Source organism: Impatiens glandulifera, chromosome 1 (assembly GCF_907164915.1).
Source record: "Impatiens glandulifera chromosome 1, dImpGla2.1, whole genome shotgun sequence".
Lineage (NCBI taxonomy): Eukaryota > Viridiplantae > Streptophyta > Magnoliopsida > Ericales > Balsaminaceae > Impatiens > Impatiens glandulifera.
The window spans coordinates 58,089,247-58,101,979 of NC_061862.1; the positions used below are offsets into that span (position 1 = coordinate 58,089,247).

General features: G+C 23.2%; 1 protein-coding gene across 2 annotated transcripts; it reads right to left on the bottom strand.

The window, feature by feature from the left end:
* Positions 1 to 4,730: 4,730 nt before the first annotated feature.
* Positions 4,731 to 5,694, bottom strand: LOC124921752 (protein DELETION OF SUV3 SUPPRESSOR 1(I)-like). 2 transcript variants are annotated; one of them, XM_047462449.1, is made up of 3 exons: positions 5,559 to 5,694; positions 5,273 to 5,395; positions 4,731 to 5,025 (listed from the first exon to the last, which is right to left on the bottom strand). In XM_047462449.1, exons 2-3 carry the CDS (start codon positions 5,367 to 5,369, stop codon positions 4,895 to 4,897), a joined length of 228 nt encoding a protein of 75 aa, XP_047318405.1. In that variant the 5' UTR covers positions 5,370 to 5,395; positions 5,559 to 5,694; the 3' UTR covers positions 4,731 to 4,894. The 2 variants fall into 2 exon arrangements, with proteins under 2 accessions (XP_047318405.1, XP_047318406.1); XM_047462450.1 differs by having other exon boundaries at positions 5,539 to 5,560.
* Positions 5,695 to 12,733: the final 7,039 nt, after the last annotated feature.

Genomic DNA, 12,733 nt, shown 5'->3' on the forward strand with positions numbered 1-12,733 from the left:
AAAAATTTAGATCTATTTTTATGTTTTGTAATTGAGAAAAAAGTCTCCTAGCTCAAAAATGTCGCGAGTTCGAGCTCCGACAAAATTAGTTTTCATAATTTCATTAAAATAAAATAAATGTTTTAGATTTCATTTTTTTTTCTTTTAGATTTCATTTTGATGCTTAGTAATTTGGAAAACCTTGGTCTAATGAGCCGAAAGTTTGCGGGTTTCGGCCCCGTCGAGACTAGTTCTCATAGTTTTATTTTTAGATTTAATTTTGATGTTTAGTACTTGTGCAAAGTCTTGTACTCAGTTGGTTAGAGCGTTGGTCTTATGAGCCGAAAGTCGCAGGTTTGAGCCCTGCAGTTGAGAAAATATTTTAGATTTCATTTTGATGTTTAGTAGTTGAGAAAAAGTTGTGTTGATCTGGTGGTCTTATCAGTCGAATGTCATGAGTTCAAGCCCCGTCGAGACTAATTCTCATAGCTTAAAATCAAATAAATATTTTTTATTTCATTATCATGTTTACTAATTGAGGGTAGCCGCTTCGAGCCCGCAAAGACTATTTCTTATAGTTTTGTTAAAATTAAATATTTTTTAGATTTTATTTTAATGTTTAGTAATTGATTAGTTCGGTTGGTTAGAGCGTTGGTCTCATAATTTCATTAAAATCAAATAATATTTTAGATTTCATTAGTAACTGAGCAAAAGTCTCGTGGCTCTAATAGTATTTTGAGCTGAAAGTCGCGGGTTCGAGCCCCGCTGAGTCTAGTTCTCATAGTTTCATTAAAATCAAATAAATATTTTAGTGTTCATTATGATGTTTAGTAATAGATCAAAAGTCTCGTAACTCAGTTGGTTAGAGCGTTGGTTTTATGAGTCGAATCGAATGTCGCATGTTTAAGCCTCGTCGAGATTAACGAATTGCTTGGGTAATTTGTTGGAGCAAAAGGTGGAAGAGTCAATTTGAAACATAGGAAATGATTTAAATTTGTGAGTAAGAAAATATTAAACACAAAACTCTATATAAAAATTTGTAAACGAGATGTTTCCAAAATTACGTAACCAAAACCTGATTTTTTTTCATATTCGGATATAGATCATGTTTTCGAGTCGGATCAATAATTGCAAGCTCTAAATTTCATATGTTTTATTAAGTTGGAAATGTATTAACTCTTTTAGAGTAAGCCACAAGTATTGGTTAATTTATCTTTAAAATAAGCATATAAAGTCTCTTGCAGACTTAATGTTATAAATTATTGGTTTAAACTTTAATTAGACTAATTTTTGTATAAATACTATCAAGTATGGTAACAAAAATGATATATAGTTAATGGTTAAAAAACTAAAATTTGAAATTCAGGTCCACTATACAAATATTATAAAATATAATCTTTCACATTCTCATCATTTCATTTCATTTCATTTCATTTATTTTATTTTATTTTATTTTATTTTATTTTATTTTATTTTATTTTATTTCACTATTACCTTCATATCATACCAATTCTTTTTTAATAAACAAAAATATTTCTCTATTATCACTCCTCATCTTGAATAGCAAAATAATATTTAGTTCTGATTTTCCATCCTTATTTATTTTTTTATTATATTTTTCAACATTTATAACATACTTAGATAAATAATGTTTTTATTTTCTTTTAACTTTTATATTATTAATTTTAAAATTATTTATATTTAATTATTCTTCCATTTTTATTTTATAACTTATTTTTAATAAAAAAATATATAAATTTTCACTATAATCGGATAATAGGATACTGATTGATCGAGTACCCGACAAATAAAAATAAAGATATAAATAGAGATACATTGTAGTATCGGAATCAATCAGATTCCAATACTTATTGTAATCCCTAATCCTATCATATTAATTATTTAATTTTAAATTTGTCCTTACTAATTTTTTAATTAAAATTTTTATACAATTAGAACAATCTCCTAACTAAATTTAGTAATTATTTGACATCAAATATTAATTCATCTCTAACTCAAAATTTATTCTCAAACTCAAAATAATATTTTTAAAATATTTTTTCACACCAACTTTTTATTTTATTTTCAATATATATATATATATATATATATATATATATATATATATATATATATATATATATATATATATTAACTTTACAAATTAATCTTTAATCATTTTTTTTCATTCAATTAAAAAGATTTATTGATTAATACTTTATACACAATAAAAAAACAAATTAAACATTAAATAAACCAAACTTACCTTTGATAGTTTGTAACAAAAATTATTGTTTATTTGTTTTTCTTATTTTGTATTTTATTTTAATAATAAAAAATTATTAATATTGTTTATTATTATAAATTTCTGATATATAAAATTAATATTAATAAAAAATATAGTATAAAAACACAAAACTAAACTTATAAATAAATCATATAAAAAATTAAATATATAAAAGTAACAAATATAAATACACATAAATTAATAGGTTCGATGCTACCTATATAGGTAGTGCTAAACCCACTCAATAATTGACAAATGTCAATCCTTTCAATGTATATCTCTCACAACTCACTCATAAATTTAACTTTAACTATAATTCAAAATTTAAAGAAAAAAATAATATATTAAATTTTTATTTTAAAATATTTTAAATTATTATTAATTAAATATATATGTATATAAATTGTTAAAATAAATAACATAATAATTTAAAAAATAATATATTATTAACTAAATATATATCATTAATATTATTGGTTAATGACATAAGAATGTTATATATATTTTTATCGATAATATTAACCCACTAAGAAAATTATGCATTAATAATAAACAATATAAGAATTAAAAATATATATATTATTAATTAAATATATATCAATTTAATATTATTTCCTAGTGACATAAAAATTTTAAATTCTTATTAATTAAATGTATATCACATTAATATTATTGTGGTAAAAAAATTTAAAAGAAAATATTATATATTAAATTATTATATATATATATATATATTTAGAATGAATAATATAATAATTATATTATTATTAATTAAATATATATCATAATAATATTATATATTATTTTTGTCATTAAATATATAAAAAAGTAATTTAATATATATATATATATATATATATTTATTTAATATAAATATTTAATTATTAATAATTTAAAATTATTATGTTATTTTTAAGTAAAAAAAATATATAAAATAATTTAATATATATATTTTTTTTTTAATTTTAAAAAATAGTTAAATTTGTCAAACCTTAATAATACAATCAAATTACATTTAAAAAAAGAGAATTCATGTGTGAACCATTTGGGTTCCAAGAAAGGGAAGAAAAAAATAAAGAGGATAGATTCCATTCACTTTTTTTTTATAAATTTGAATGACGCTTAGGAATGATCTTATAAATATATAAATGGTTATAAACATTATCAATTCAATCAATTTTAATATTTTCCTAGAAAACTCAATCAAACATTTCTTATTTTTACATCACCAATTTTCAAAATAAAAAATTACTAGTACTACTATACTAACTTGTAAGATTCCAATGATAGGAAAACAGCGAATATATATTTATTAAAATCATATGAGTGATCAATTAAAAAAAAATTAAAATATAGATCAATTCCAAAACAAAATCAAACATAATTTACCCCTTTCTTATTTATTACTTCATTCAAGATTCAAATACTAAAATATTCTTTATTTTAAATTATTTGTAACCCACAAACACACTTAGCCAAGCACAATCTAACGAGTTAAAACCCAAAAACTTAAAGTTAATATCCATATTTTTTTTAATTATTAATTTTTATTTATTTATATATATCAATAATCTTTAAGTCTTTTTTATCAAAAATAATCATCACATTCTTAAAATCATCTACTTTCCACTAGATTATTTCCAAGAACTCATATCCAAACCAGCTTATATGTTTATATTAAAAATAATGTATCATTTATAATATTTTAATGCCACTCTTAAAAATGGTCTATATTAATTGCCTGGCTTGATCCGTTGTGGAATTTTGAAGGAATCCCATCCCGGTGAGAAGTAGGTCATAATGAACCACAATAAGCTTGGCATCCATCCTTCTTCTTTATTCAAAGTTAAGTTGTGGAATTAGTACACTTTTGACATCTTTTGTCATTTGATCATTACAAGATAAATAGTGATGATAATGAAACGGATCAATTGTTGCAAGACAAGTTAATGTAGTTTAAGGAGGTCATGTAGGCTAGGGTCAGTGGGAGCTAACCAGAAAGTTGGTTTGATTGAAAGGTGAAGAGTTTCGAACATATTACATAGACACTACCTGTTTTGACATTGTCTCTCTTATCCATGACTGATTGTTATTATCAATGGTTCTTAAAGAGCCTAAATGGAGATAGGTATGTTCCAGTTAGAATCCTTACTGGCTCGAATTGAACTCAAATTGTAAAGTTTTCCTAGATTTTTGGGGTAACTTCTCCTTAGTCAACCAGCAGTTAGGTAAATACAACTCCCCGACATAATGGACTGTTGTGTTTATTGTCTCAAAAGTATAAAACATAGGTCAAAATGGGAGAAGAACCTACCAATGTCAAAAGGTCAACAAAGAACTGGGCAACCTCCCATTATCAGATTAATTCGAGCTAAAAATAGAATGCATGCAAAACAGTAAACCACCAGCAGCAGAAATAGGAGCTAGCTGGAAGAGAGGAGGTCTTGTGAAGGAACTGTTGAAATAGTCAGGAAATAACAAAGCTTGCAATCACATGAACATTCAAAAGTTTAACTATTCAGTGTATTTAAGGCTGCTTATGTCTAAAAGCTCCACACACACACATAACAAGAAAGAAAGAAAGAAAGAAAAAGGAATTACTTGAAAGTATTGTTGCAGCACAATGACTCACTTCTTCTCTGCATTTGATTTCTCCAGTTCCCTCCTTAACTGCAGAGAGAAATCATCATTTACATCATCATCGTCCCAATCATCTTCCCATTGCTGACTTACATCTGCAGCCTCCTTCACATCCCACTCTGCCATAGTTAAAGAAAGAAACCATTCATTCAGAATCAAACTTGCAGATGATGATTGTTATGAAAATACAGCTAGTGAAATCCCCCAATTTATTTGGTATAAGAGTGTCGTCATCTAATTGAATGAGCTACATAAATATCTCGTTTTCATTTGGTCACTTCACAAAAACGATTCATTGATCATATCTATAACCAATTCAATTGGAAACAACTTCATAAAAGGAAAGACAGTAAAGTTGTAAATAACCTTGTTCATCAATCTGAAATTCCTCAAATTCATCATCGTCTTCGAACAGGTCCATCTTGGCTTCTTCAGCTGCTGCAACCTTGGATTCGGTCGTCATTCTCAGTATCACAAATCACAGTGCGGCTATACACACGGAAAACAACGGAGAAAGAGAGTCAATAAATCAAAACCCTAAACATCGAAGAAAGAACCGTGTATGCATATAATAAACATAGATACGAAGACAAATGAGAATAGCAGACGATCTAGATTAAGATTACGATTACAGAGAGAAAGAGGAGAGCACCTTCAAGGTTTTGATCGGCGCCAATGGTGAATCTCTCTCTCTCTCTCTACGTCGGGATTTATACAAGGGCCAAACCAGATCTACTCCCGGTCCACAGTTTTAGCCTCTTGGGCCGTGGTCCATACAACTCTCCCGCTTCCCACGGGTCCAGTTCACCCAGGTTAAATCTATTATGAACCGCCCGGTTCAACTCTTTGTGATTTCTTTTTATTATTATTTTTTTATAATAATCATATAACTTATTTCATTAATTAAAATATATTTATTTAATTCATATTTTAAATATAAAAAATAATTTAAAAAACATATTTTTTTTTATCAAATTTTATATATTTTTAAAATTCCAAAAAATTAAAATTAAATAAACTATAAGTATTAGTGTTCACAAAATATGAAAATTTGGATATTAGTTCTTGAGCCGAAAATTATATATATTTTTGATATATCAAAAATATTATATTACAAAATATCAAAAATATTAATTTTTCAGTATACCAACAAAATAATAAAATATGATATCAGGTAAACATATGAGATATTTAGAGATTTTTAAATTTTTGATATATCGAAATATTTAGAAATTTTAAAATTTTTGATATATCGATATACAACAAAAAAAAAATATTTATAAATAATTAAACTTTAATTTCTCTTTATCAATAATTAGATTCACACAACTTTTCACCCTCGTAAAACAAACGTGGTCAATGAATCAACCAATATTACTAATATTTTCTTCTCCAAGGCTCAATTCTTATTTTATATATTTTATCTTTTAAACTTAATTACAAACAAATTTGATGTGAATTAACATAAATTTAAATTTTAAAAATAAAATTAAAATATATATAGTATACATTTTATTTTACGAGATAGGTAACTATTCTGATTTCACTAAAAAAAAAAAAAAATTCATGATGGACCCAACAAATTCTAACATGTCGCCAAATTATTCTTTAAAAATGTAAATTCTTCAAATCAATATTTTATATTAGGATATAAATTTTTAATTTAAAGTTCTAACATTTATCTAGTAATCATGGTGAATTGTTTTTTTTTTAAAATAAGTATGTTTTCCTTTTTATGAACGGTATCAAAATCTCGGTATACCGTCAATATAAGGTATGATCGATATATTATTTGTATTATACCGATATTTTGATATACCGAAATATCGATACGATATTGATATGATTTTTTTCTTATTTTGAAATTTTTGGGTACAATATACAGTATATGTAAAAAAAATTACCTATACTGACCCACCCTAATTAGTTACGTATTTCTATAATAAATTTAAATCTTATTATATTATATATTTTAAAACCTTATATTTGACACGCCGAAAAATCGATCCTTCCAGCACCCAAACACCCAAAACCAGTACATCAAACTACCCACGGCTAACAACGAAGGGATTTTTATTAGTCGATAGTCTCGTCTCATAACTCACATTCCTCTCGAGCAGGGACGAATTTATGTAGGGGCTCAAGTGGGCTGAAACCCAACTAGATTTTTTTTTACGGTTAATATGTGAAATTATCCCTTAATTATTAAAAAAAATTTACTATTTTATTTATTTAATTATTAAAAAAATGGTAAAACTTACCTTTATTTATCCATTTTATTCAAAAAAAAAATTGTTTTTTACTTTAGTCCACTTTAAAAAAAATTTAAGCCCTCCACCACCGAATCTCAGGTCTGTCTCTGCTCTCGAGTTTCGAGTGAGACGAGAAACCAAAATGATAGACTTGACTAGAGTACATTTAAAAAACATCAATTTAGACGAATTTTGACTTTTTTAGAGTCGTCACCTAATTTACTTATCGATAAATTAGGAAAGAAAAACATTTTACGTGTTAAAACATGTTTTAGAGATTATGTTCTTGATTCGATATTTGATTACATCTAGAAAAGGCTCTCGCACTATATCTCACGTATTTATCACATTATAGTCTCTACTTTAAACATTTGATTATTTATAAAAAAAAATATTATAGACCTTATTTATTTAGTTAATTATAGGTACGTGTCTAAATATAATCTAAGCCTAAACATGTGTCTAGTTTTATATTATTCTCTTTATAAAGTATTCGTCAATGTCATAACTTTAAATCTAAAATAAAATTGTTAAGTACATAGAGACAAACAACGAATATCTTGAACATCTATAAAAAAAAAATTAATAATAATAATAATAATAATAAATAAATAAAGTTAATTTAATAAAAAAATGTAAAATCCAAACAAAAACCCTTATTTTATTTATATATATATTTATTAGAAATGATTTTATTGTATCTATATTTTATATATATTTTTTGGAATTAGTTTAAATAGGTATAATAAAAAAATTGAGAAATTAAAAGAACGATCTAGATAAATATATTTATTTTGATTTTATTGAAAATATTTTATTAGGTGTTTTTTTTAGAATTAATTAAATCATTTAAATTAAATAAAAAACAGAAAAATATGACAAGAAAATGAAAATCAAATTGACCTTTAAGTAGGAAGGACGGACTATAGAGCTGAGTTGGCTTAAGCCAACTCCTAGCTCATCCATATATATATTAATTTTCATATATATATATATATATATATATATATATATATATATATATATATATATATATATATATATATATTAATTTTTAATAAGTGTTAAGTATGCTTTGAAATTTTTAACCATTGTTTGAGGGTGAGAAAGAAGAGAAGTTAGATATATAAATGTTTTGTTTTAGAATTTGTTTATATGATTTTTACTAGTTTTTATAATTTATAGATATTTTTATTTTTCAAATTTATTTATTTATCTGACATAATAAGAAAGTCTTTCAATAAAAATTAATTATTTTTTTTTGTTAATTATTTTATTCATTTATAATTTAATAACAAATGTCTTAGCTATAATTATATTTCAAATGTTGGTACGTAGTCGGAGTAATCCCTTATTTGGTTAGACATTTTATTTATTTATTTTATCGGTTACAAATTGAATTAGAAATATTTTATTTTATTTAATTACGTAAAAATTGAATTAAAATTTTGCTTTACTAAATTTATTGTTGTTTCATAACATATATTTTTAAATATTACATTATATATAAGAATGATTCTTTTTTAGAGTGGTTAGGATTGAAAATGGTTTAAACTTAAAAAAAAATATTTTTTTATAGTAGAAAAGAGACACAGCTCCTTAATTTTTTACTTTAATTTTTATTCATTATTTTCTTTTATAAATATATAAAAAAATGGTTAAACTCGAATTTATCCACTCATTAAATCTATAACTTTCTTTTTATTTTATTTAAAATATTATAAATTTTTTTCAAACCCACCGGTTAACCGGTAACTGGTAACTGTAGTTCGTAGTCCATCCTTGGTCTGAGGATGCTTGGCTGGATTGGTTGGGATGATTGGAGTAATAGTTTATTTTTGTTTATTCATTTCTAAATTAATCTATTCTACTATTTAAATTTATTTTTATTTTTAAAATTTTATTTATTTACCTTTAAACTCATTATTAAGAATATATATATATATATATAAATTATTATTTTTATTAAAATATTTAAATTATTAATTTTATAAATTTAATTATTTTATTTTAATATATATATATATATATTTCAATTATTATTTTTTATATTTTTTTTTTAAGTTTCATCCAATATTATATAAAATGAGAATAGTTTAAATATAATTAATGATAAAAACATTACAAAAACATATAATTAATGACAAAAACATTACAAAAATACGATCGTTAAAAGTTTCACCAAACAAAGTCGAAACATAACAAGATTAAGCATTTTAGAAACAATAATAAAAACACAAGGCACAAATGTTCATCAATGAAAAAACCTAGCATAAAATTTAGTATTAACAATTTTAAAGATATTCAAAAAAAAATTGAGAAAAAAGAAAAAACCAACAATGTCTAAACTAACATATTCAAATTTAAATGAATAACTCACGAAACCATAATTTGTGAGAGGTGTGATCAAGAAGATCATACGAGATGTAGTCAACGAGATCTAAGACAACGTATTCAAAAATATAAATAATTCACGAAAAAAATATAATTTGTGAGAGGTGTGATCAAGAATGTCATACGAGACGTAGTCAACGATGTCATAAACAAAATCATCAATAATTTAAAAAATGATAATTGTAATCATTTTTATGAATTATTAAATTATTATATTCTTATAATTAAGAAATTTAAGTTTATTAGTATTTATTAATTATTTATGAGAATGATAGAGTAAAAATTTGTTATATTATATTATATAAATAATAATTGAAATATATATATATATATATATATATATTAAAATTTAAATAATTAAAATTTAAAATATATATCAAAATAAAAATAATTAAATTTATAAAAATATTGATTTAAATATAAATAAAAAAAACTTAAAAAACTGAATTTCAACCAAAAAAAATAAGTTAGTTTGGGAATTAGTTTTGAGAAATTGAACAGAAAATTATTTTAAGGGATTGATTCCTCATTCAATGACTTGCTTGTGATTGCAGCCATTCCCCTTAAAGGGAGAGGAAGTGAGATCTTTGGTTCGAATTCATGTGAGTTATTCTAATATGTATGGAAGGGCTTAGGGGGCGCTTGGTTCAAATAAGGGAATCAGAATATAATGAGATTGATAAATGAGTGGAATGGGAATGGGTATGACTGATAGAAGTGTAGCGTTTGGTTATAAGTATTAATCATTCTCAATACCATTGATAGTGTTTGAATATTTTCATTCCGATATTTCTATTTCATTGATAATGTTTAGATTTATTAGAGAGAAATTATTAATATTATTTTGTAATTGAATTAAATTAATATTTTTATTTTTTTATTATATTTTATTTAATTAAAAATACAAAATATTATTATTTTTATATTATAATTGTTTAAAATATATAAAATATTGAAGTGTGTTCTAATTTAATAAAATATAAACATCTAATATTTTAATATATTAATTATATATATATATTTTAAATACATATAAAAAAATAATTGAATGATTCAATTTTTTTTATTTATAAATAAAAATTATCTATTAATAAAGATAAATTTTTTAAAATATTATATATTAATAATTAATTAAATAAAATATAATATTTTATTTAATAATATATACTATAACATTGCATAATATTTTTAATAAAAAAATTTATTAAAATATTTTATATCTAACTTTTCTAATATTTTTTCAATATTTATTTTATATAAAATTGTTATTTTATTTTTAAGTTTTTATATTTTAATTAATTTATTATAATTTTATTATTAATATATAATATATAAATTGATTATATAAAAATATTTTTATTATTATTAGTTATTATAATTATTTTAAAATAATTATTTTATTTTATTAATTTTATATTATTTAAAATAATTTCTCAATATTATATAAATAATTGAAATAATTTATGTCAATAAATTAATTAAAATAAATTATTATTTTAATTATAAAAGAACGTCTAATATAATTATAAAAGAAAAAATATATATAATATTATAATTATAATTATGAGAGAGAAAGTGGGAGAGTGGACATCATGGAAGAGAAAATACATTATAAGGGAATGAGATTCATTCCTCCCAATTTAGAGAGGAATGGATGATTCCTGAGTATCCGGGAATCAAATCAATGTTCTGGAATGAAACTCATCAACCAAACACTTCATTTTATTCCTTTTCCCATTCCTGAGTACAAAAACCACGTAACAAGCATCCCCTTAGTATTTATTTCATAAATGTGCACTTAGTGCAATGCCATATCACATTAGTCGGGAGTAAAAGTTCTAAACCAAAATTAATTCCACAACATCTAACTAGCAACAATAAATATCAAATCTAAAACCGATTTTTGTAATGAATCAAAGAAAGGACAAACAAGCTCTAAACAACTTTTCAAATATGCAAGACATCTTCTTTATTTTTTTATTTTTCTCCAACTTACGAAACTAACCTTTTAAAATTATTGTGCAAAATATTGGTGTCTACAATTATATTCAACCAATTCAATCTTTGATTTAATAAGTATTTGAACATCCTGCATTAAGCATTGATATATTCGACATATATAAATTAATTTTAAATCAATTAATTAAACAAAATTACTATAATTTTTAAACATTTTTTATCAAACAAAGAAAAAAAAATTACATGCATAGTAATTTTAATTAAAAAAAACATAGATGTTATGTTATTAGGGCCAAATTAACCCACTAGCTAGTCTACCAAAATTATTAGGATCGTGATCCTATTCCATCTATCAAAATGTAACATTTGAACAATCCCCTTAATGATTTGTAACGAGTAATATATATTTTGGAATTGAAATTCAATAACAAATAACATTGTCCCGAATTAAAGCATGGATAAACATTTGACTGGGTTGTCAAAATCCAAACAAAAACTCAGACATATAATTAATTTGAGAATTAATGCATCTTAGCAATTAATTATAACATAAATATGTTATATTTGAAATAAAATCGATCAATTATAATTCGCATCGCGGTTTTCGATTCAAATATTTCTGTTTGAAACGAATCATCCTCGGTTTGATCAGTAGCTGATTAAATATAACATCACCAATAAATTTATTTTATAAGTGTTTTAAGTTTATTTTTTTATAATTGAATAAATTGAGAAAAAATGTTATTATACTATATAAAATTATCATTTTATATAATTTATCATAGAATAATTGTTTTATTTTTTTAAAATATAATATAAACGGTGCCAATAAAAAAATATCTGAAAACGAACTAGGCATAGATAGTAGTAAAAAAATTATCAAAGTAGAACGGAACGGGATCGTAAATGCAATCTCCACCCCGACCAGCTCTGTTACCCTCCCTAATTTGAAAGAAAAATATTACTAGGTTAACCTGATCTATAATGAAAACTCAGGAAAAAAATTAAGTTAAATAATCTTTAGAACAAGAATAAACTAACCATAATGGAGGCTGTAATATTCCATGTTTCATGAGTGGCAGATTTTACTTCAACTAAATATATATATTTTTCTGTAATGTGTATTAAGAATATATTTACAGGTTTAAACTGCACCAATGACTTAGTCAAAACAACCTTTCTACACAACTACTGACCTTAGGATGGTGTCTTGACTTGACAG

Bases quoted from the DNA above. Each gene is read 5' to 3' on its own strand.
- LOC124921752 (XM_047462449.1), bottom strand. From the start codon at position 5,369: ATGACGACCGAATCCAAGGTTGCAGCAGCTGAAGAAGCCAAGATGGAC. The intron at 5,026-5,272 runs GTTATTTACAAC...TAACTATGGCAG, and splicing joins ATTTCAGATTGATGAACAAG to AGTGGGATGTGAAGGAGGCT.